General features: G+C 50.8%; 1 protein-coding gene across 1 annotated transcript in view; it reads right to left on the reverse strand.

The window, feature by feature from the left end:
- CSMD2 (CUB and Sushi multiple domains 2) overlaps positions 1–23128 on the reverse strand; it is a gene marked incomplete at both ends in the record, with an annotated part of 303868 nt that overhangs the window by 130662 nt on the left and 150078 nt on the right. The window contains 3 exons of the mRNA XM_082296608.1: positions 6314–6496; positions 14037–14149; positions 17659–17762. Of these exons, the coding sequence (XP_082152734.1) occupies positions 6314–6496; positions 14037–14149; positions 17659–17762 (400 nt within the window). The remainder of the gene's footprint in view (positions 1–6313; positions 6497–14036; positions 14150–17658; positions 17763–23128) is intronic.

Consider the following 23128-nt stretch of genomic DNA (forward strand, 5'->3'; position numbering starts at 1 on the left):
GAACAGTCATGGGAAGGAAATGGAAAATTTTCATGTAGGTTACACCAAAAAAAAAAAACCATCCAAAAAACCCCAGGCTGAGGAGCTCATGGGGGACAATTCCAAGGCAATTCCCTGGCACTGGGAAGCTGCTGGAGTGATTCCTGCCCGGCCCAGCACTGAGCAAACACTGCAGGCTCACCCTCTGCTGGGGCAGAGCTGCAGGACGGGGGCTGGGGGCCGAAGGGCCCTGCTGGAAGCGAGGCAGGGAAGGGCCTGGCACGGCTGCCAGCGAGGAACCAGGCTGTGAACAAGAGCTACAAATCCCTCAGGATGCAGCATCGGGGTAATCCTGCTGCAGCTCATTTGCTTCCCTCCCTGCCAGGACAGGCTGCATCTCTGCTCGGGGCCATGAGGAGCATTCCCCAGGGATTTGCTGCTCCAAACCCCTCGGATCAAGGGCAGGGAGAAGGTGGGGATGGGACCTCAACGAATCCCAACAGCTGCAGGGCCCATCCCAGCCTGGAAGGGATCCAGCTGCTGGTGCTGGGATGTGATGGGTGCTCCACTAGGGGCAGGGGGGACACTTTGGGGCAGCCACCACTTCCCTGTGGTGGTTTTTTAGGCAGGAATAACTGGAGTGTGTGTCTGCCATGACAGCAGGAAAATGGGACCAGGGAGCTTCATAAAAACATCATCAAAAATAAAAAAACCCCACCCGACAAAACAGTCTGGGAATAAAAACTCATAGAATCCCTCAACTTCTCCCCAAATCCAGTGGAAGCAGTGGCATCCACAGTCCAGAGCCAGCTGGAGAAGGAAAACATTTCCAGCAGGAGGGAGAAACATTCTGGAAGTGAATCTAAACTGTTCCTTCAGCACGGCACAAAGAGGAATTAAAAGGAAGAGTCTGAAAGGAAGAGGGGGAAAAAGAAGAGGAAAGAGGGGAAAATAATGAGCAAATTGATATTCATCATTTAGAGCCAAATGAAAAGCTTGTCAGTGGTATAAATGGAGCTGTTTTATTCACTGTATGGCTGGGAAAAACATCCCCTGAACTCTGCATTCCCAGGCTTCCCATGGATTGGAGCACACAGAAGGTTTGCAGTCCTTCCAAGGAGGAGCTCGGGCTGTTCAGCAGGTCTAATATGGGATTAACAGCATGAAAAATTTTTTTAAAAAGGAGCAATTATCACTAAGGAGAAATTAGATTTTTTAATGAAAATAAGATTGGAAGAGGCTGGGAAGGAACAGTGAGGAGAAACGGGCTGGGGTGGAGATTTTCAGAGAATGAGAGAGGAAAAGAGCAAATCTGCTCCAAAGCCAGGGAAGGAAGGAAAGAGCCCATGGAACAGAATTCCAACAGGAAACGCTCTGGGAAACGCCCTCTGCTCTGCCCAGGGGAATGCTGTGCATGAGCAGGGTGAGAATACAGAGGTGCAACAGCACAACAACGGGAAAAGCACTGGGAAGGGCTGAGATCCTACAGCAGGACCAGAATCCCTGGAGTGAGGATCAACTCAGGAGTCTGGAGGAGGCCAGAACTATCCTGAGAGAGCACGGCTGCGAGTGTGGCCCCTCCAGTGCAACATTCCCAGGAATGACCACGCTCACTCTTATCCCAATCCATTCAAACAGAGCCAGGACTGAAAACGTTCATCCAACCCGTCCAAACATCCCTGGGAGCGAACAGATTTATCCCCAGTCCATTTAAACATTCCCAGGAATGAACAGGTTTGTTCCCAAACCCATTCAAACATTCCCAGGAATGAACACATTTATCCCAATCCATTCAAACATTCCCGGCAGTGAACATGTTTATCCCAAATCCTTTAAAACATTCCCAGCAATGAACACGTTTATCCCCAATCCATGAACACGTTTGTCTCAAATCCATTCAAACATTCCCAGGAATGAACACATTTATCCCCAGCCCAGTTAAACAGACCCAGGAACAAACAAATTTGTCCCAAATCCACTCACACATTCCCAGGAATGACCACGTTTTTTCCCCAATTCATTCAAATATTCCCAGGAATGAACAGATTTATCCCAAATTCATTCAAACATTCCCAGTGTATCCCAAACCCAAACATTCCCAGAAACGAACGTATTTGTTCCCAGTCCATTCACACATTCCCAGGAATGAACACATTTACCCCCAATCCATTCAAACAGACCCAGGAATGACCACATTTGTTCCCAATCCAATCAAATATTCCCAGGAACGAACAGATTTATCCCAAATCCAATCAAACATTGCCAGGAATGAACAGGTTTATCCCAAACCCAAACATTCCCAGAAATGAACATGTTTGTTCCCAATCCATTCATACATTCCCAGGAATGACCCCATGAATCCCAAATCTCTGCCGAGTGACGCCAACCAACCCAGCCCCGCCGGGGTCAGTGCAGAACCTCCCCTGCCCAAGGTTTTTCGGATGCACAAATCCCCTTCTTTTTATTCCCCCACCATTGAATTCCCTGTCAAACACGAGACGGGTCCAGAAAACCTGGATTTTCCAAGTCTGATCCCAACAAACTGAACCTGCACCAGAAATTCCGGCGTTGCCTGGAATGATTCTCCCAGAACTGGCAGAGGGCAGCCAAACCAAGGCAGCAACGCTGCCCTTGCTGCCCGAGGCGGTGACAAATGGCATTTATTGTCACTCCCACTGCCACAGTCATCCCCACGGAAAAGGACAAAGGACGGCACTGCCCGAGTCAAGCACTGAGAGAAAACTGCAGGATGAAAACTTGGGAAGCACAGGGAAAGGCAGGAGGAGCAGGGAAGGCAAGAACAGAGATCCTTGTAAGACTCTCTCACTGCAGAACCCCCCCAGGAGCAGCAGGGCCCTGCTCTTTCTGTCAAATAAACCTCGTGAAGCAAATTTTGGGGGCCTTCCACTGCAAACAAAATCAGATAATGAGGGGTTTTTTCCCTACTCCACACGAGGATGTTTGAACAGCAATTCCCAGCCCGGATTGGGAGGTTTGGCAGCCCTGGAATGTCCCTCTCCCCCACCACATCCTCCATCCTCGGTGTCAGCACAGTGAGAGCAGCTCCAGAGCTGGAAGTATGGGGCTGGTTCTCCATTTATAACCTGAATCATCTCCTGAGCCACAGGGAGCTTCAGCTGGAATACTCCACCCCTCAGAGTCCCCAGCATCAGAGCACAACATTCCTGTGAGGGAGCACAAGGGTTTTTCCTTCAGGGATATTTCTCCAATGGCCCCTCCTGAGCCCATTTTGCTGAGAAAAAGGAACAAACTCTGGATAAAATCGAGTTCTGGGGTGTCCTGGGTGCGGAGCTGCCCTGGCCTGTGACAGACACCACATTCCTGAACCCTGGAAATGCCATTTTTAACGACAACAACAGGACTACGGAGCTGATTCGAGCGGTGCAGGATGGTGGAGAGCAGGGAGAAGAAGTTCAGCCATCACCCACTGCCAGACACTGCCAGGAACAGCCACCCAGGCACCCACACTGAACAGAAATAAACACCCCCACACACAGGGTATGGGAACAGACACTCCAACATCCAAACTGAACAGGAACAGACACCCAGACACTCAAATTGCACAGGAACAAACACCCAGACACCCAAGCTGTGCAGGAATAAACACCCAGACAGGCACAGGGGACAGGGACAGACACCCAGACACCTGAATTATACAGAAACAAACATTCAGACACTCAAATCCCACAGGAACAGACACCCAAACACCCAAATTGAACAGAAACAAACATTCAGACACCCAAATTGAATAGGAACAAACACCCAGACAAGCAAAGCCCACAGGAACAGACACCCAGACACCCACATTTTACAGAATCAAACACCCAGACACCCACATTTAAGAGGAACAAACCCTCAGACACCCAAAACGCCCCCAAATCACACAGAACAACCCCCAGCTCAGCACACCCACAGCCCGGGGCTGCCCCTCCACCCTCAGAGCTGCAGATTCCCAGAGGGACCTGGGAACCCCCCTGAGCACCCCCAAAGGCCAGGGACACCCTGCTGAGGTGGGGGAGCAGGAATCCCACACCTGAGAGGGTTGGCACAGTCCCCAGTGTCCCCCTGGGCGGCTCAGGGACACGGTGACAACACAGAGGAGGAGGAGGAGGAGGAAGATCTGGGATCACAGAGCCAGGCAGGAATTCGGGGCCCTTGGCATCAGCAGAGGGGTTACAGGGATGGTTTGTGCTGCTTTGCCACGGAAACCCCAGGGCATGAGCTCTTCCCAAGAAATCTGCCTGCTCCCCAACTCCTGCTCCCAGATCCCAGCTCCCCAACCCCTGCTCCCAATCCCTGTCCCCCAAATCCCTGTTCCCCAACTCCTGTTCCCAGATCCCAGCTCCCCAAATCCCAGCTCCCAAACTCCTGCTCCCAAACCCCTGTTCCCAAACCCCTGCTCCCAAATCCCTGCTCCCCAAATCCCTGCTCCCCAAATGCCAGCTCCACAACCCCTGTTCCCAAACTCCTGCTCCCCAATCCCTGTCCCACAACCCCTGTTCCCCAATCCCTGTTCCCCAATCCCTGCTCCCCAGCCCCTGTTCCCAAACCCCTGTTCCCAGACCCCTGCTCCCAAATCCCAGCTCCCCAACCCCTGTTCCCAAACTCCTGCTCCCCAATCCCTGTCCCCCAAAATCTGTTCCCCAATCCCTGCTCCCCAGCCCCAGCTCCACAACCCCTGTTCCCAAACTCCTGTTCCCCAGCCCCTGCTCCATCTCCAGCTGTCCCACCCCCATGGCCAAGCACAGGACTGTTCCCACAATCCCAACCAGCAGCACCCAAACCAGGCTCCCTCCTTTCCCCACCTCACATTTAACGGGCTCCAAACATTTCCCACCCGGATTTCAGACACATTTTGTCCTGTGACCTCTCCTGCTCCAGTTCCCATTCACAATGAAGTCAGGAGTGAAGGTCTAGAGGGGGCTGTGAGGTACTTTTCCCACTGCCTTGTTGATCCATAAATATCCCAAGAGCCACAGAGAACAGATCACACCGGAATGATTTTAACTGAAAGATTCCTGCCGTGCTTTGCATGGATGGGGCTTGATTTGATCAAAATCTACCTACAAAAAACAATCCTATTTTACCAAAAACTCTCCTTTTTCTACTACTATGACCCAGTTTCTTCATCCTGGGCACCACAGTTTTACTCTCACTCCAAACTCTCAGCACGAGCCTCAACCACAGCACCAAGTTGCTCAAAGCCACCCAAAATTCTGGGAAATTCAAAGAAAAAACCAGCACAGAACCAGCCTAACACTTCCCAGATAATCAGGAAAAATTCCCATTCCCTCAGCAGCACCTCCAGCTGGTTTGCTTCCAGAGGAAAAAACCGAACAGGAAGGGAGGGATGGCAGCTGGAAAAGGCAGGACTCACCGAGGAATTGCTTCCTTTCCCCAGGCATTTCTCAGAGCTTAAATCAGTGTTTGGAAAGAAAGGCACTGACTTCAAATTATTTCCCCCCTTCTCCATGATCCCCAATTCTCTCCCAGCTCCTCCAGACTCTGCAGGATCCAGTTTTTCCCTTCCCAGCTCCATCCTCTCCGTGGATCAGCTCCTGCCACATCACGTTTCTGCTGGAATCTAACCCAGTTTGTCACCTGCCCAGCGAATCAACACTTCTAAAAATGACATTTCTGCTTTCTCCCTCTCCATTCCCCCCTCCCTCAACTGGATTTTCCTCTCCTGGTTTTTTTAGGCTCAGTCTCACTCCCCTGCACCACAGACCCTGCTCCGAGGCCCAGATTTCAACACAGCCAACAAAGAAGAGAGGAAATAAAAAGAAGAGTGAGGTTATCACCAACTGAGGAAACCTGAGCTCCTGCTGGGAGTTTGGGCAGTGTCCAAACCCAGCGTTGTCCCTGCAGGAAGGTCCTGTCAGGGCAATAAAGCAAATTGCCCAGCACATCTCCAAAGGACACCGAGAGCACTAAAACCCCACAGGGACTGCACAGTAACTCCCATTTACACCCCAAAAGATGACCCTGAGCCACCACGGAGAGCAGAGCATCCCACCTCTGCTGAGAACTCAGGCAGCAAACGCAAAACTGAGGCCCAGCAGCAGCAGGGAGCCTGGAGAGTGTCAGATCATGAGGGAAAAAACAGAAATCCAGGTTTCAATCATCGATTTGGCCGTGTCCTGTCTGTGCCACGGCCACCAAGGATGGATTTTCCCTCAGGGCAGAGCAGGGAGAGCCAAAACCTCTCCCCGAGCTGGCTGAAGGTGCCGCTGGGCGGGTGCCACCTGTGCCACCACCACGGGGCCCCCTCACAGGACACAGGGCGCTGCTCGGGAGCTGCTGGCTGACTTACAAACACACACAGGTTTCTGAGCAGACCACTGGCTGCTCTTTTGGCAGGTTATGCTTTTGTGGCCCTTCAGCTCGAAGGCGGGCTGGCACTCGAAGTGCAGAGTGTCCCCGTGGCGGAAGGTGGAGCCTTCTCTGCGGCCGTAGGCCGGGATGCCGGGATCGCCGCAGCTGCCCTGGTCGATCTCTGCAAGAGAGAACACAGGATTTGGGTGTGGGGAAAGGGCTGGGAGAAAGAACATGGAATTTGGGTGTGGGGAAGGGGGCTGGGAGAAGGAACACAAGATTTGGGTGTGGGGAAGGGGCTGGGAGAAAGAACATGGAATTTGGGTGTGGGGAAGGGGGCTGGGAGAAGGAACACAAGATTTGGGTGTGGGGAAGGGGCTGGGAGAAAGAACATGGAATTTGGATGAAGAAAAGGGGCTGGGAGAAAGAACATGGAATTTGGGTGTGGGGAAGGGGGCTGGGAGAAAGAACATGGAATTTGGGTGTGGGGAAGGGGGATGAGGCCCAGCTGGTGCAGCCCCCACCAGATTGTGGCACCCCAACCTGAATTGTCTCCTAAAAACCCATCCTGACTGCTCCCCCAGCCTCAAATCAAGGGCTTTAGGATGAGGAAAGGCAGACTTGGATTAAATATCAGAAAAGAATTGTTCTCTGTGAAGGTGGGGAGGGGCTGGAAAGGAATTCCCACAGAAGCTGGGGCTGCCCCTGGATCCCTGGAAGTGTCCAAGGCCAGGCTGGACGGGGCTTGGAGCACTCTGGGATAGTGGAAATGTCCCTGCCCATGAACTGGATGATCTTTAAGGTCCTTTCCACCCCAAACCATTCCAGGGTTCTGTGACAATCCCAGCTGAAATGAAAAAATAAAATACAGGAAATAAATGAGGATCCAAAGCAGCTCCTGTTCTGCATGTGCTCCAGGAACTTCTGAATTCCAGGGACCACATCTGGCTGAGCAAGACCCACCCTCAGCCCCCTGGCACAGGGACACAGAGGGAATTTGCTGCACCGTCCCCTTTCCTTCCCTCCCCACCCCATTCCCATTCCTGCCTTGTCCCGACACGGAGCTAATCCTTCTCTCCGTGTGCATTTCAACTCCAAATAAACCCCAGACACAATTTCCTGTTATCATCTCCTGCTCCCTCCAATTCCATTTCCAAAGGGCTCCCTGCCCTGGATCACTATTAGCTCCAAAACTTCATTCCTTCATCCCTCCTTAGTGTTCCCACATTATTTCTCTGCTCCACACTCCTCTCTGCTCCCACACCCTCTGGTTTTTATCCCCATCATCTCTGATCAGTCTCGCTGTCTTTTCTCCCCGCTTCCAATTTCTTGCACCAAATTGGAAATCTCTTTTATGACACTTCCTTTACAGAGGAAAATCGTGGCAGCCGGGATTTGCATGACTCCCTCTAATGTCCCAATTTGGCTGGAATAACAACGAGCACCCTCATTATTATTCTGGCTCCAGGCAACTCCAGATCCAGGTGTATTTTGAGCAGAAGTCACACGGCACGGAGCTTCTGCTGCATCTTGAGCTGAAAACTCACTGGCAGCTAATGAAGCATCCCCAAAATAATTTAACATAAATTAATATTAAACTTCTCGTGAGATAGGCTGTGGTTTTTGCCTCTCAGTGAAAGCACTTTGCCAGGGTTTACGGATCTTCCTGCAGAGTCTCCAAATCCAACTGTTTAGGAGCTGTACTTGCATATCAGGGATGGAAAATAAAGAGTATTTTGGGTGTTGAAGCTGCACTGAACTGTGCATTCCTCCCCCCAAAAATGCACAAGGCCAACAGTGCCTATCAGGAAATGAAAATGCAGCTTTAAAACTCAAGGAATAGCAAGGAGCTGGGATGGGAAGGAGCGGATTTGGAACATTTATCAGAGCCAGGGGGCTGTGAGCGCTCCCTGCTGCCACTCAGCTGCCCTGAAACACCCATGGCTGTTACTCCTTCCCTTCCCACACCTTGGAGCCTGGAAATCCAGAGTTAGCCAGGGCCAGTGATGGCTCTGTGAGCTGCAGGGGCTGTCCCCAGTGTCCCCAGTGTCCCCAGTGCTGCTGTCACTGGGGCAGCAGCGCAGCGTGCTCAGGGAAGGAGCTGTTGGATGTCCTGGGATCCCTCTGGTTGCTGGAATTTGGTGAGGATTCTCCATCCCTGGGAGTGTCCCAGGCCAGGCTGGAGCACCCTGGGATAGTGAGAAGTGTCCCTGCCCACGGACTGGGATGGGCTTTAAGGTCCTGTCTGATCCAAACCATTCCATGATTCTGTGACGCCAACACACCTCGCTCCAGCCATCCCTCAGAACATGGAGCAGGTGTGGATTCGCCTCCCAGCCCATCCTGTACCCAGAGAGAAGGAGAATCAGCCCTTCCCAGGCTGCTCCTGCACACCCAGGGACTCTTCCAGTGCCAACAACAAAACCCCTCCATGCACTGACACAGAAAATTCCCATCGTGGCAGCCCCAAAACTCCTCCACACACGGACACAAACAATTCCTGCCCGACCCCAGCGTGGCAGCCTTGTCCTCCTGAAGCCCACGGGAGCTTTCCCAGAAGGGTCAGAGAGGCCAAAACCCCACAGCCAGTCCCAAACGCTTCCCTCAGCTCGGGCTGGTGGCTCTGGAGGGATGAGAGCTGCAGGAATTCCACACCAGCTATGGCAGAAGCCGAAGTTCCAGAGCCATAATTCCAAAGGGAACTGGGAATGTGCAGCATCTCCCTGGCTCCTGTAAAACCAGGATGTGCTGAGGGCGTCAGGAGCTCGGAAAAAATGCAGCCAAGTGAGGGAAATCAGAGCATTTTGACCCTTTGCTGAGGGAGAATAAAGACAACACCAAGAGGTCTCCTCCCTCCTCACCCTTTCCTGTCCCTCTGCACGACCCCAGCTCAAATCAGGGGGTTAAAAAGGGGAGAGAAATGAGGACTGAGAGCTCCCAGTTCCCACCCTGCCCTTGTTAGCAGCAGGCAACCACAGCTCGCAGGTTTCATCACCTCACAGAGGTTGGGAAACGGAATTTATGCAGAAATTCCATTTTCTGTCCCGAGAAAAATCCCCCAGGTTCCTGCATTTCCCTGCGTAGGGAGTAAAATCCAAGAAATAATTTAGCAGGGCAGAAGTTCCACCAAGAAAAAAGAGAAAAAAAAAAAGAAAAAAAAAGGAGCAATTCAAAAAATATCAGAATGTGTTACCTCAGTACGACTGAAACATTCCTCCTGATGGAAGTTTAAAGCAAAATCACTTCCACATTCCAATAATAAAAGTCAAAACTAAACAAGAACATCCAAACCAAGTGTTTTGACATTATTGAAAGGAAACAAGTTGACACGAATCTTTCACAGCTCCTCCATCAAATATTATTCATACAGGGGGAATTTTGACACAACTCTGTTTTCTGAGGGAAAACGTGGCAGCAGGAATTCTGCACAGCTCTTTGTGCTCTTTGCTGTGGGGGAAATTGGGTCCTGGAGAGCAAAGCCTCCCTCACACACCCTGCAGGCTCCCCCAAATCCAGGCTGTGCCTCTCCTGTGCTTCCACTGGAATTTCTGCTCCTGCCTGGCTCGGTTCTGGGGGGAAATGAGGATTTGGGGAGCTGCCAGCAAGCAGAACTCTGGTTTGTGGAAGGGATAGCCACAGGGTGAAGCATTTGTGAAACCTCAGGTAACCCCACAAGTGTCACCCCCAGTCAGGAAAGTATTTTACCTCACACACGGGATTCTGTGTTTTAATTAATGTGGCTGAATTAATTAAAGCTAATGGTGTCAGGCAGGAATCTGGAGGAATCAGGACCAGGGAGTTTCTGTTGCCTTTTAGTTTTTGATTCCAAGAATGAATCAAAAAGGGATCAGCTCGTTCCAACCCAAAGGATCCTCTGGTTCTGACCCCATTGAAGGCGTGGAACAAGATGGGTTTTAAGGTCCCTTCCAAGCCAAACCAGTCTGGGATTCCCTGAATGAGGAAAAAATGGTTCTAAAGAGGGAACACAACAAGGAGGGGATGAATGAAAAGAAAAAAGCCCTTCCTGCTTTTCCCTCCCAGCTGAAGCCACCAGAGCAGAGCAAGTGCAGCAGCTGGGCCTGGCTCTGGCGGGATCAGCATCACCCCAAACCCTGCCTAAGCTTTGGGCAAGGCTTAAACGCCAGGAACACGGCCCTGGCAGAGCTCAGCTCAGCTCAGCATGAGCTCAAAGCCCTTCTGTGGCTCAGCAGCACTTCAGAGCTCGGGGTTTGTGTGAAGCTCAGCACACGGAATGGGAAAGCAGAGCAGGAGGGACGGGACCCCTCAGCCTCCTGAGAGAGCCCCCTCAGCAACAACATGGGGGGCAGGTGATGCAGAACCCCAAAAATTAAACCCAGGGCTGGATTTCCACCTGAATAAAGGGAAAAAGAGCTGCAGGAAGCCTGTCCCAGCAAAGCCCAGCTCGATTAAAAGCACCAAAAGCAGCAGAGGAAATCTCCAGCTCCGGCCCTGCAGAGCTCCCGAGCCTCTTCAGCACCGTGGGGCTGAATTCCAGCTGGGAGCTGAGCTCTCCACAGCCAAAGCCTTGCTCAGCACTCCCCTGACAATGAAGAGCCTTTAATCATCCCCTGCCTGCAGCAGGGGGGCTCGGGGCACACACCTGAGTCAGCTCCAACCTGATTCCAGCAGAAATCCAAATTAAATCAGTGTGGGAGTTCCCATAAATCTGGTTTTAATTTGGAACTCTCGCTTTCTAGTAAAATAATACAACATGAAATTAAAATCTGGCTTTGTTCTGTTGGGGTTTTTTTATTATTATTTTCATGTTTTAATGTTCCTACCACGGGAATTTATAAATTTACAAATTAATTTATGCTATTGCTGGGAATAAACTCAGGTTCATCAGCAGAAGGAATAAGGGGTTGGTTTTTTTTTTTTGGAAACTTCAGTCCACTGATGGGGAAAATCCCTCAGAAGGAGATTATGGGAGTCTGAATCTTCTTTAATCAATCCTAAATTTCTCAGGAACTTCTGAAAAACGTGACCTGAAGGAATCCTTTATTCCAGCTGTTATAAGGGGCTGGGAATTCTACACGAATATCCTGATGGATGTGGAAGGCATCAGCTCCAGGGGAAGGTGTTTTCCCAACAAATCACCCAGGATTAAAGGGAAAGAGGGAGAAGAGAAGCCCCAGGATCCTGGAAGGCTTGGAGCCCTCTCCCAAAAGTTGCAGCAGTGGGGAGGAAGGAAAGGATTCTCCAGCCAAGTGGAGCTTAACCCCAATTCCTTCTGCCAAGCACTGGAAACCCCAAACCATTGTTCATTAGGATGAAAAAACGTCTGTTCATGAGGATAAAAGTTGGGATTGGAGATTTAGGAGTGATTTTTGGGGAACATCAACGAGCCAGACCCTCGGCCTGGCAGAGCTGAAGTGAGAATCAATGATTTACACACACTGGGTGTTTGCTCCAAACTCATCCCTTCTTTGTGTGAACACGGGGAAACTCCCAAATCCAGACTCTTGGTGCTCTCCATGCCCTCCCTGGTGCAGATATTATTTTTTACCCTCACAGGAAGCAGAAGGACCTGGCTGGGCTCCCCAAATCCCAGCATTAAAAATCTGATGGCGCATCCCCCTCCTCAGCAAGGCCTTCCAGCAGCTCCTGGGAGCAGCACCCATCATCAATCTCCTGGTGGAGGTGGCAGCCTCTGGGATTGCATTCCCCTCATTCCAACTCCCCATTTTGGGATGGATGGATGTCCAACACACTCCACCCTCCCGTCAGGCAGATTTTCAGTCCTGACTCTCCACAGCTCCATCAGCTCCGATTTTCCTCTCAGAATTAGGCCATAAAACTGATATTGGAACTTGTCAGGAGTCGCCCAGAACTCCAGAATGCATTTGGGAATTGGCAATTCCCTCTCCCTTGGATGCCTCTCGCTCTGCAGCTCCAAGCATTTGCAAAAATTCCGGGATTTTTGTGGCCAGGGCTGAGGGAGGGCAGCTCAGCCCCCAGCATGGGCTGGGTTTGCTTGTCCATGCACGAATCCGTTCAGCAGGGTCAGCAAAGTGCTGGAAAAACTGTAAAGATATCCAGGAAATGAGGAAAAATTTCATGGAATTACAGGAGTTGTTGTTGGAGCGGCTGAGGGAGCTGGGAAAGGGGCTCAGCCTGGAGCAAAGGAGGATCAGGAGGGAATTTTTCACTCTCTGCCTGACAGGAGGGGGCAGCCAGATGGGATTTGGGATCTGTTCCCAGGGAACAGGGACAGGAGGAGAGGGAACGGCCTCAGGCTGGGCCAGGGGAGTTTGGGTTGGATTTTAGGGAATATTTCTGCATGGAAAGCATGGTCAGGCCTTGGAAGGGGAAATTTGGAGTCCTCATCCCTGGAGGTGTCCAAAGAATCCCTGGATGTGGCACTCAGTGCCCTGGGCTGGGGACAAGGTGGGGACTGGGCACTGCTTGGATTCAGTGACCCTGGAGGGCTTTTCCAGCCTCAGTGCTCCTGGGATTCTGCTGTGCAGGAAGTGGAGGAGCAGATCTGCCCCTGGAAGCTCCAGTTCCACAGGATTCCAAGGCCTGAGTGACAACGGGGGATTGGGGGGCTCACAGGGAGCAGGAGCAGTTCCCTTATTAGGATATTCCTGTAAAATATCCCAGTATTCCTGAAATCCTGGGAAAAGCCCAGTATCCCAGCAATCCTGTAAATAGCTCAGTACCCCAGAAGTCCTGTAAGATATCCCAGCATCCCTGAAATCCTACAAATACCTCAGCATCCCTGAAATCCTGCAAACATCCCAGCATTCCTGCAATCCTGTAAGTACCCCAGCAGTCCTGAAATCCTGCAAATACCCCAGTATCCCTGCAATCCTGTACAAATCCAGCATTCCTGCAATCCTGTAAATAACTCAGCATCCCTGAAACCCTGTGGACTATCCCAGCATCCCTGAAATCCTGTAAAATATCCCAGACTCCGTGCAAACACCTCAACATCTTGGAATCCTGTAAAAAGCCCAGCATCAGGACCTGTTCCCCCCCAGGTTCCCTGCCCATGCTGTATTTGCTCCAGCTGGGTCTTCCAGGAGCTCAGGTCCCTCAGGCTCCTGGGATTTGCTCCCGGAGCTCCCTCAGCAGCAGCAGCAGCCCCAGGGCCAGGCCCTGGCACCCCCTGGAGCAGGGACAGCCACGGGAAACCCTTCAGAAACGACCCCAGGGCTGATGTGCATCTGGGGCCTGGAGGATCCAGAGCTGAATGTTCCTGCTGGGCACTTCCAGCAGCTCCCAGGGACACTTTTCCCCTCACATTTTCCCTGTTTTTGCCAACACCTGTGACAACAGCAAACACAGCAGCTTAGGCCAGACTGGAGCACTCGCATCTTGCTGCATTCCGTGAGTTTCTTTGAAAAAAAACCCCAGGATGAACTTTTATTTTATTCAAAACACTCCAGCCTAGTCCCAGTTTAAAGCATTTGACACCAGTGCTCTGCTGGAACCATCGATTCCCCCATCCCCTCCCTTCCCACAGGCAGTCAGCTGAGATTCCCAACTCTTTTCCAAGAAAACACAAAAAGGCAATGGGACAGTCCCCACCCAGCCAGCCTGGATGGGAAAGGAACCAGCAAAGCTCCTCTCAAGGAGGAAAAAACCTCCAGAGCTTCGATTTCTTTAGAGAAGCTCCTTCTTCTCCCGAATCACTGCACTCAGCTCGTCCCTGATCCTTTGGAAACGTGGGAATTGGGAAGAGGAGCCTGGATTACCTTCATAGGTGGCTTTGAAGCCCAGCAGGTTGCTGACACTGTCGGTCTGGAACAGGAGCCACATCTGGTGCTGGGTGCTGACGATGAGGTCGGGGACGGTGGTGCCCGTCAGGCTGCAAAAACCATCAACAGCAGCAGATCAACAGCCTTGAAGTGTCCTCAGACTCACCCACCCTCAAATAAAGGCCTCTGCAGGAGCAGAAAAATGCCAAACTAATTAAGAGTCATCCCAAACAAAGAAAATTTACTGGAAAGTTCCTGGGGAAAGATTCCACTGTCCAAAAAACTGGGGGATTTTCAAGTCTGATGAAAATCCTCTCATGTCCTGCACTCTGCCCCCACAGTGAATCTTCTCCCACCACCCTTGCTGCAATCATTACAACTCACTGCCATTATTGCAAGAGATCATCCAGCAGCAAAAGGAATGGTTTCTCTGCTGGCTGAGGCAAAACATCAGCCAACAAATAAAGTCCCAGAACCCAAACTGCGCCCTGACCGACTGAATCCTCCCAACTGCCCTCGCAGCAGTTTCCAGTGCTACAAAAAATTGCTTCCCACCCATTCCCTGCTGCATTTCCGCCCTGAGAGAAGCTTCTGCAAGGATCTAAAAAACATAAAAGCACCTGGCAGACAAGGCACGAGCCCCAGATCTGCTGAACACCCTCTGAGCCCTTCAGAAGTGCCACTAATCCAGGCAGGATCAGCGCTCTGCCTTCCCCTCAGGATCCTCCCAGGAGGGCTGAGGAGATTTAGGGAGATGTCACTGATCTCTCCCTGTTAATGAGGCTCATTCAGCCTCTGGGATTAATCACCTCGGTGTGGTTCAACACAGCTTTAGAGCTTTATCCCCACCCACACGAGCATCTTTTCCACAGGCAGATGCCCACGTGGAGCTCAGCCCCCTCCCTTCCCTGCACTCCTGGAAAGGGAACAGCGTGGGCAGGACGATTATTCCAGGAGCAGAGCTGTTGTGTTGCCTGTGTTTAATGTTGTGATTATCCTGTTCCAGCTGAGGTATTATCTGCGAGAAATTTAGAAATTAAGTGCAAGTGGAGAGGGACAAGAGGGTTTTTTCTCTTTTCTGTGGTGTTTAAATACACCCAAATTCATCCCCGTGTTCAGCTCTGCGTTGTGCCTGGCCCCAGGTACAACAGCAGCACTTGAAAGGCTCCAACGTAAGAGGGACGTGGAATTGCTGGAGCAAGTCCAGAGCAGGGATGTGGAGTTGATAAAGGGACTGGATCCAGGCTGGGAGAGCTGGGAATGTTCAGCTGGAAACGCCAGCACCTGCCAGGATTGCAGGAGAGCTGGAGAGGGACTCCGCATCAGGAACTGGAGTGCCAGGACAAGGGGGAATGGCTTCAAGCTGGACAAGGGGAGAATTGGGTGGGATATTGGGAAGAAATTCCTCTCTGGGAGGGTGGGCAGGCCCTGGCACAGGGTGCCCAGAGAAGCTGGGGCTGCCCCTGGATCCCTGGGAGTGTCCAAGGCCAGGCTGGACAGGGCTGGGAGCAGCCTGGGACAGTGGAAGGTGTCCCTGCCATGGCAGGGGTGGAACAGGATGAGCTTTAAGATCCTTTAAGGTCCTTCTGCCCCAGCCCATTCCAGAATTGTGTGACAGCTCCGAGGGCTGTGTCACTGCTGCCTGCAGGTGACATTAACTCCGCTCCCTGCCCAGTGCCAGCTCCTTCCCAGGACAGGTATCCCAGGGAAATGGGACCATCCAGAGACCTCTCCTCCCCATCCCTGAGATTTCACAGGCCCCAGGGACAGGGACACCTGCAGCAGCCACTGCTCAAGCTCTCCTGGAATCCAGAGTGTGTTTTTCCCTGGAATCAGAACCATCTCTCCCAATCTCAGCAAAGCTCTCCCAGCTCTGCCCCCGCCTTTGCTCTGTGATTGCTGCTGTGACCTGCAGCAGGAGTTTTATTGATCCCAGGGTGCTGAGAATGAAGCAATGATCTTGTTTTAGTGCCTGTTTTGCATCCCAGAGATGTTCAGGAGCATCATTGTTGATTCTCAAGTTATTTATTTAAGCAGCAGCCAGGCAGGAATAAGGAACATTCCAAGAGGAAAAACCTCCAGGAAAAGCTGCTTCAAAGCTCTCCACATCCTCTGCCACCCCACTTTTAACGAGCTGGGTGATTGATTTGGGTGCTTGTTACTTCAGGAAATCAAATCCTCTCTGCAAATCAGGCAGCTCAGCCTAACAATCTGCTCTGTTCCCATTTTCCAGCGGTGGGAACGAGCCTGGAAACAAATGGTCCTTCCCAACTCCGTTTGGGATGGAATCTGCTGCTGTGCAACTCCACTCACTCCACAAGTGCATTCCTTGATTGGAAAGGCAGCAGGACTGAGCTCCTCAACAGCCAAGAAGTGAAGAGCAGGAAGAAAACTGGAATTGACAGGAGTTTCTGCATTTTGATTCCTCCAAAGTAACCACACTTTGCATCCAGATGTTATTCCTGATCTGGGAATCCAGCTGACAGTGGGCAGCAAACTCTGGGAAAAGTGATCCCTGGACTTTCAAGCACATTAATCACCACTGTGGTTTTCACACCTCTCTCCTATTTCACTGCCTTCCAACTTATCCTCCCAGATTATAATCAAATAAATGTTCCTGCTGGGATTAACACCAGCAATTTACTGGGAAGTTTCTGGGAAAAGATTCCAGGCACTGCACCTTGCTCAGTCACAGACATTCCCACTCTGCATCAGCAAAGTGCTGAGGAGATAACAGAGAGTGGGAAAAAACCATGGAATGATTAAAATCCAGTCAAAGGAAAATCTTCGTGGGTTTTAGGCAAACCAAAAGGGATGGAATGGGAAATGATGGCAGGAATTTCTTCCAGGGATCTGCAGGTTTTGACCAAGCAGCTGTGAAGTGTCCTGGGACACTTTAATTACACTTGTGCAATAATCAGCCTTCACATTTCTGTGTGTTCCAGGCTGGGGCTCCTGACCAAGGCCCACCCCTGTCCATGTGCTGGGAAGGAACAAAACCTCGGGGAAACAGAGGTTTGGGAAAGACAAGGAAATGCTGATATGGGAAAATGGAGTGGGAAGCTGCTTCACGTGGAAAAACAAGAGAAGAGGAAGAATAAAAAAGTACAACAAATTTCTCCATCAGTTGCCAGAGCACAACAGCTTTGCTGGAGTGGTTCTGGAGAGGCCTGGAGGGAAAGCAGGACCATCTGTGAGATCCCTGTGCTGAAGAACCCCCCAGAGAACATCAGATTTGCAAGCAGAGGATGCAAAAATCCCAAATCCCAGCCTGGAAGCAGCCTCGTTTCCCCAAATGCACCCTGGGTGTGAAATGCTGGGATGTCACTCCAAGATCTTGGATTTACACTCAAACTGATGGCAGCAGGAGACAGAGATCCAAACAGCTCCTGGTGTGTGCCTGCGTTGCTTTTCCTTCTGTATCCCAGCTTTTCTCAGCTCCCCGGAGAGCCTCAGCCTCTCCCTGAGGGGGAGGGAAGCACAGAGGGCAGAACTTTCTGTCCCAGAAATGCCAAGCAGCCCAAAAACCACCGCAGAGGGACAGCAGGGGCAGATCCCAGCCCCGCAGCCGCACGTGGCCAGGTTTCCCCCAGGAGGATTCCCGGGAATTGTTACTCACACATAAAGCACGGATTTCTGGTCTCCGACCTGGCCTCCATCCCCCACGGTCAGGGTGTCGTAGCCTCTCTCCAGCTCGAACTCCTCGAAGCTGAGTTTGATCACCTGCCAAAGACACGGCCCAATTAACATAATTACCACAATTACCACAATTAACACCAACCCCTGCCCTGCTCGTGGATCCCTTGCTCTGTTCAGGAGCAGCTTCCAAGGACATCAAAATCTCCAGGACATCCCCCGAAGTGCCCAGCTTGGATTTTGCCCGGTGATTTGAATCACCTCTGCCTCATCTCTCCTTGCCCTGCTGCCTTCACTGATAACAATATCCGTGTGCTGGGATTCCAAGGTGCCTTTTCCCACCCCTTCCCTCCCCAAAGCTGGAATTCTGGAGGTGGATTTGGATGTGCACACAGGCATGAAGTAAATGCAGAGTCTTTTGCTTTGTGGCTCAGGAAGTTCTCCTGGTTCAGGGTCAGAGCAGGAGATAATTCACGGATTTATGTGAATTGCCTCCAGCTGTCTGCAAACACCATCCCCAGCATCATCACATCCTTGTTCCCTGGTTTTTCTCTCCTTCTCCACCCAGACTTTGGCCCCCACAGGATTTCTGCAGCCTCTCTGCATCATTCAGGAGTAGAATTCCCATGGAAGTTTGTGCTCCAAGGCTCTCAGCTGCTTTGGGAATCTCTGCTTTTCAAATGTGATTTAGGGGCAGAGTCCTTAACCCAGCCCGGGACAGGCTGAACAACCAGAAAAGGAAGAGATTAATTAAATTAAACAAGTGCTTCACACCCCCCATCAGCAGAAATCAGCAGAGTTTTTGTTTCTTGGACTCTTTACCTGACCAGCAAAAAAAAAAAAGCACAGAAACACTCAGATGCACGAGACCTTCATCAATACATTAAATTTCCTGACTTTTAACAGATTCAATCACCAAATGTGGGTTGATCCCCATTTCAGCTGCTTCACACAACACAAAAATCATCAGAAGTCATGAAGGAGAAGGAACCAGGTGAGTGCTGAGGACCTCAGAGCCTTGGTGTCCCTCTCCACCTCAGTTTGGGGCAAGGAACCGAAGCCCAGGGAACCCAAAATCTTCCTCTGGTCACTTCTTGCCTTTATAAGCAGCACCTCCTGCAAAACTTGAGCACGTGTGGATTCCCAGGGGGATAAAAACCCCAAAGTTCAACCCAAAAGTAAAAAAAAAAAGGTGTTTATACAGCTCAGGCTGAGCTGTCCTGTGTTTTCTCTTCTACAGATGAACACAACATTTTTCAAGGCACAGAAAAACAAATTTAGAGATTTTAGCCATTCTGAAAAGGGTTTTTTTCCCCAAAGGCCCAGGATGGTGAAACAGGGTGATCCTTTAGATGACTCTGGCCCTGTTAATTTGTGTCTAGTACCCAAATATTAACCTGTGCAGGCTGTCACCAAAGCATGAAACGCTGGAATAATGTAATTAATCCAGAGAACAGCGAGCTGCAGAGCTGCACACACCATTAGTTCAAGCAGCCACTCAAGGAAGCTGCATCCTGAGCAGTCTGACCCTAATTAAACAACTAATTACATCCCAGCACACTCGTGGCTCAAGAGTTGGGTGCTGAATATTGTGTTTATTTCCCCATTTTCCTGGGTTGGATTTTTTTTTTTTTTGCTCTGAAAGCTGGGAATAATTTACTGATTCATTAAACAGCCAGAGAGGCACCAGCACCCCCAAACTTGGAGGTGCTGAAGTGACAGGGAGCAATGAGCAAAGCCAGGGAAACGGGATGGGACTCGTGATTCCAAAGCTTTGTGCCACCAAAGTGATTGGAAGTGCAGTGCCATCCCGAGGAGGAAAATCCACAAGAATTCCCTCCAGGAAAACAGCAGCTCGTGCAGTTCTGTCCTAAAGCACGTTCCTCATCTCCCCACTGTCCAAGCTCCAGAATTTCCCCCTCCATTTGGAATAAATCATCCCCTAGAGGGGCCCTTCCTCCATCAGTGAGCTTGGGAAGGGCTTTTTTTGGCTCCAGGTGAGAATAACCCCAGGAGAAACCTCAACCAGCAACATTCATTCTGTCAAGAAAGGGCCAGAAATAGCTTTTATGCAAATCCCCCAATTACCATATGCATTTCTCAGCTCCCCAGTGATTTATTTTTCCCATTGTGGTTGGAATGAATTCCCAGGGCACCAGGGACCAGCTAAAAAAAAATCAGAATATCCCCCAAATAGGTTTGATGTCCCCCCCTCTGCACAGGAAATAATCCCAACTTGTCAGTGAGGAGCCCTCGGCCCTGTGGATGCAGAATTCCCAGCAAACTTGGAGGGGATTATGGGGCTCAGTGGATCTCGGGGTTCTTTGCCAAAGACAGAGCAGAGGACTTGCAAATGAGTCCTAAATTCAGCTCCCTGCCTTCCCCACTGCTCCTATTAAAAGCTCCACAGAGCAGGACCTGATCCAAAGACCACTGGAGTCAATAAAAAGATTACAGCGACTTCAGCAGCTCCAGCTCAGGCACAAAATGCTCCTTATTCCCAAGTATTTTAAAGGCATTGGAAGTAATTCATCCCCAGTCCTTCCCTGGCAAGGATGGGAAACGCTGGGATCATCCCTGAGGGACATGCAGGGAGAGCTGTGGCCTTCCCAGAGGAGCTGCTGCTCTTCTCCCAACCCTCCCTGCTCCAGGAGAGCTTTTCCCCACCTGTAAATCAAACTTCCAGCATGGAACACCTAAAACCAAGAAACCCTTTGTAAACCAGCATTATTAATTAAATTAATGAGGTATTTATCATTTCAAAGGAAAAGGAATGGAATCTCTTCACACAAAGGCTGCTGATTTGCTCCAGATTTCAGTGCATGATGAGCAGCCCATGGAGCAGCACCTGCACTTCCTTGTGCTGTGGAATCTCTGATCCAAGCTGGGAAGTCTTGGAATGAATGGATTTGACCAATTTCAGTCCTCTTTATGATTTAGGAAAGGGTCAGGACTTGCAGGGAGAGCTGTGCCCTTCCCAAGGAGTTGGTGCTTTTCTTCCCTGCTTCAGAAGAGCTTTTCCCTCCCTGTAAATGACACTGAAACCCAAAAAACCCTTTACAAACTGCCACTATTAATTAAACCATTTATCATTTCAAAGGAAAAGGAATGGAAGGAAGGCTGCTGATTTCACCAATCCAGATTTCAGCGTATGATGGGCAGCCCATGGAGCAGCACCTGCACTTCCTTGTGCTGTGGAATCTCTGATCCAAGCTGGGAAGTCTTGGAATGAATGGATTTGACCAATTCCAATCCCCTTTATGATTTAGGGAAGGGTCAGGACTTGTAGATTCTGTGTGTGTTATGACTCAGGCTTCAAAGCTGAGGGAGAAACCAAGCAGGGGAAGAGGAGAAACTTCCTCCAAGGAGAAGTTCCCGTGGAAAAATCACAGAGTTCTGCCCAGCAAGGTCAGAGGAAAAGCTTTTCCCATCACATTGCTGATGGAAAAGCAGGAAAACTTTGGGCACAAGACTGGCACGAAAGCAAAGGAACAGAGAGCTGAAGGCTAGACCTGAATATTCACCACAAAAGGGTCAGTGGAACACCGGGCCGGTGTATTTTCCTCATGATTTCCATCTCCTCCTTCATCATTTGTAGCAGGAAACCCAAATGGAAGTGGTATCCGATGAAACACCCAGGAAATGTCTGCACCCAGCTCTCCAAGTGCTGTTTTATCCACACAAAAACTGGATGTTGGTGATTTTTGGAGACAAAGAGGTTCAAAAATAACGTAAAAGGATAAAACACCCCCCCCCAGCCTGAGCTGTGCTGAATTCCAGCCCCTGGATACCCAGGGAACACTCAGTGTCCTCCCATTCCCTGATGAATCCTGGGGCTCATCAACCACTAAACCCCTCCCAATAAAGCAGCACTGAAAGATCTCCTGGTTCCACGCTCCATCTCCCAAAATGCGGGTCACTTCCAGGCTCCCGTGCAGCCCAAGCATGGATAACGACAGCCCTGAGGCACACCCTGCCTGGGAATGGGGATGGAGGGATGTTCCTCAGGAAATCTGGATCTCTGCTGGCTGAAGGCTCGTTCTGAGCTCAGCAGGGAGGGAGAACCCCACAGGCTCTTCCTCCATCCTGCCCCTGCTCTGGAGGGAAGGGAAAGGGTCCCATCAGAGCTGCCAGCACTTCCTAACAATTGCCAGCTACAAGCAGGAGATCCTGTGAGTCCTGAGATTCCCTGCTTGCATCAGGGGCCTGCAGGAATGTCCAGAGGCAAGGGATCATCCCTGGGAGAGCAAATGGGAGCTTGGAGCCTCGGCAGGCTCAGGATTCCTCCAGAACGGACGGAATGATGTTTGCAGGGATCCAGACGCTCAAAGGAACAAAGCCTGTCACCTTCTGTCACCTCAGAAAGGGCCCTTTGAGCTACACAGCAGAGTAATTTCTGTTCTTCTGTGCCAGAGCTGCAGGAGAGACAAGGGCTGAGACTGGAAAAAGCTGTGAGGCACCAAACACTGCCCTCAACTCAATTCCCATTGCCAGGGGAAATGGACAGGGATTGATCTTTCCCAGGCCAGGGCAGCCACAATTCCTTCTCTCCCCACACACTGGAGTCACACCTGGTACAGACTTTCAATCCTTTAGGTATTTAAGGTGTATATATATATATAAAGTATTTCAATTTCTAACAGTGCATAAATGTGAATAAATTTGTACCAGTGCATAAATAGCACGAGATAGACCCAAACCTCCCTCCTCTGACCCTGGGGGCTGAAATCCTGCTGGGCAAGGGCCAGCCACAGTCAAAAAACTGGGAATAATCAGCATTCCTGGCACAGCCTCCCTGCCCCAAGGAGCCCTGCCCCAAGAGCTGCTTTGCTGGGCTGCTCGAGCACCTCCCCACCCTCCACACGAGATATCAAAGGGGCTTCGATTACAAATAATTACCCTCACTTTTAATTACAGCCCTTAACAAAGTGAGTGCTCAGCAGGGAGGGAAGGGCAGGGATTTAGAGACAGCTGGGAAACACAGAGAAGAGTCTGTTGGGGGAGAGAAGCAGAGCCTGAGGGGATGAACAAAGCTTTAATGTGAGGGTGGGGAGGGGCTGGGAAAGGCTTCCTGGAGAAGCTGTGGCTGCTCCATCCTTGGAAGTGTCCAAGACCAGACTGGACGGGGCTTGGAGCAGCCTGGGATGGTGGAAGGTGTTTGGATGTGTCTGGAGGTGTCTGGAGGTGTCTGGAGGTGCTTGGATGTCTTTGGATGTGCTTGGATGTGTCTGGCTGTGCTCACACGCTCCCCCACCACAGCCCAGCATCCAAACCCCTTCCAACTTCTGTTCCATAAAACACCAGGACAAAGAACCCCCTTTGTTCATCTCCTCCTTCCACGGCTCTGGGGAATCAACAATTCTCCTCAGCAACGGCTCTGAACTGAAAGGGAGCGGGTTTGGATGGGATATTGGGGTGAAATTCCTCCTTGTGAGGCTGGGGAGGGCTGGGAT

Source organism: Coloeus monedula (genome assembly GCF_965178545.1).
Source record: "Coloeus monedula genome assembly, chromosome: 24".
NCBI classification, from domain to species: Eukaryota; Metazoa; Chordata; class Aves; order Passeriformes; family Corvidae; genus Coloeus; species Coloeus monedula.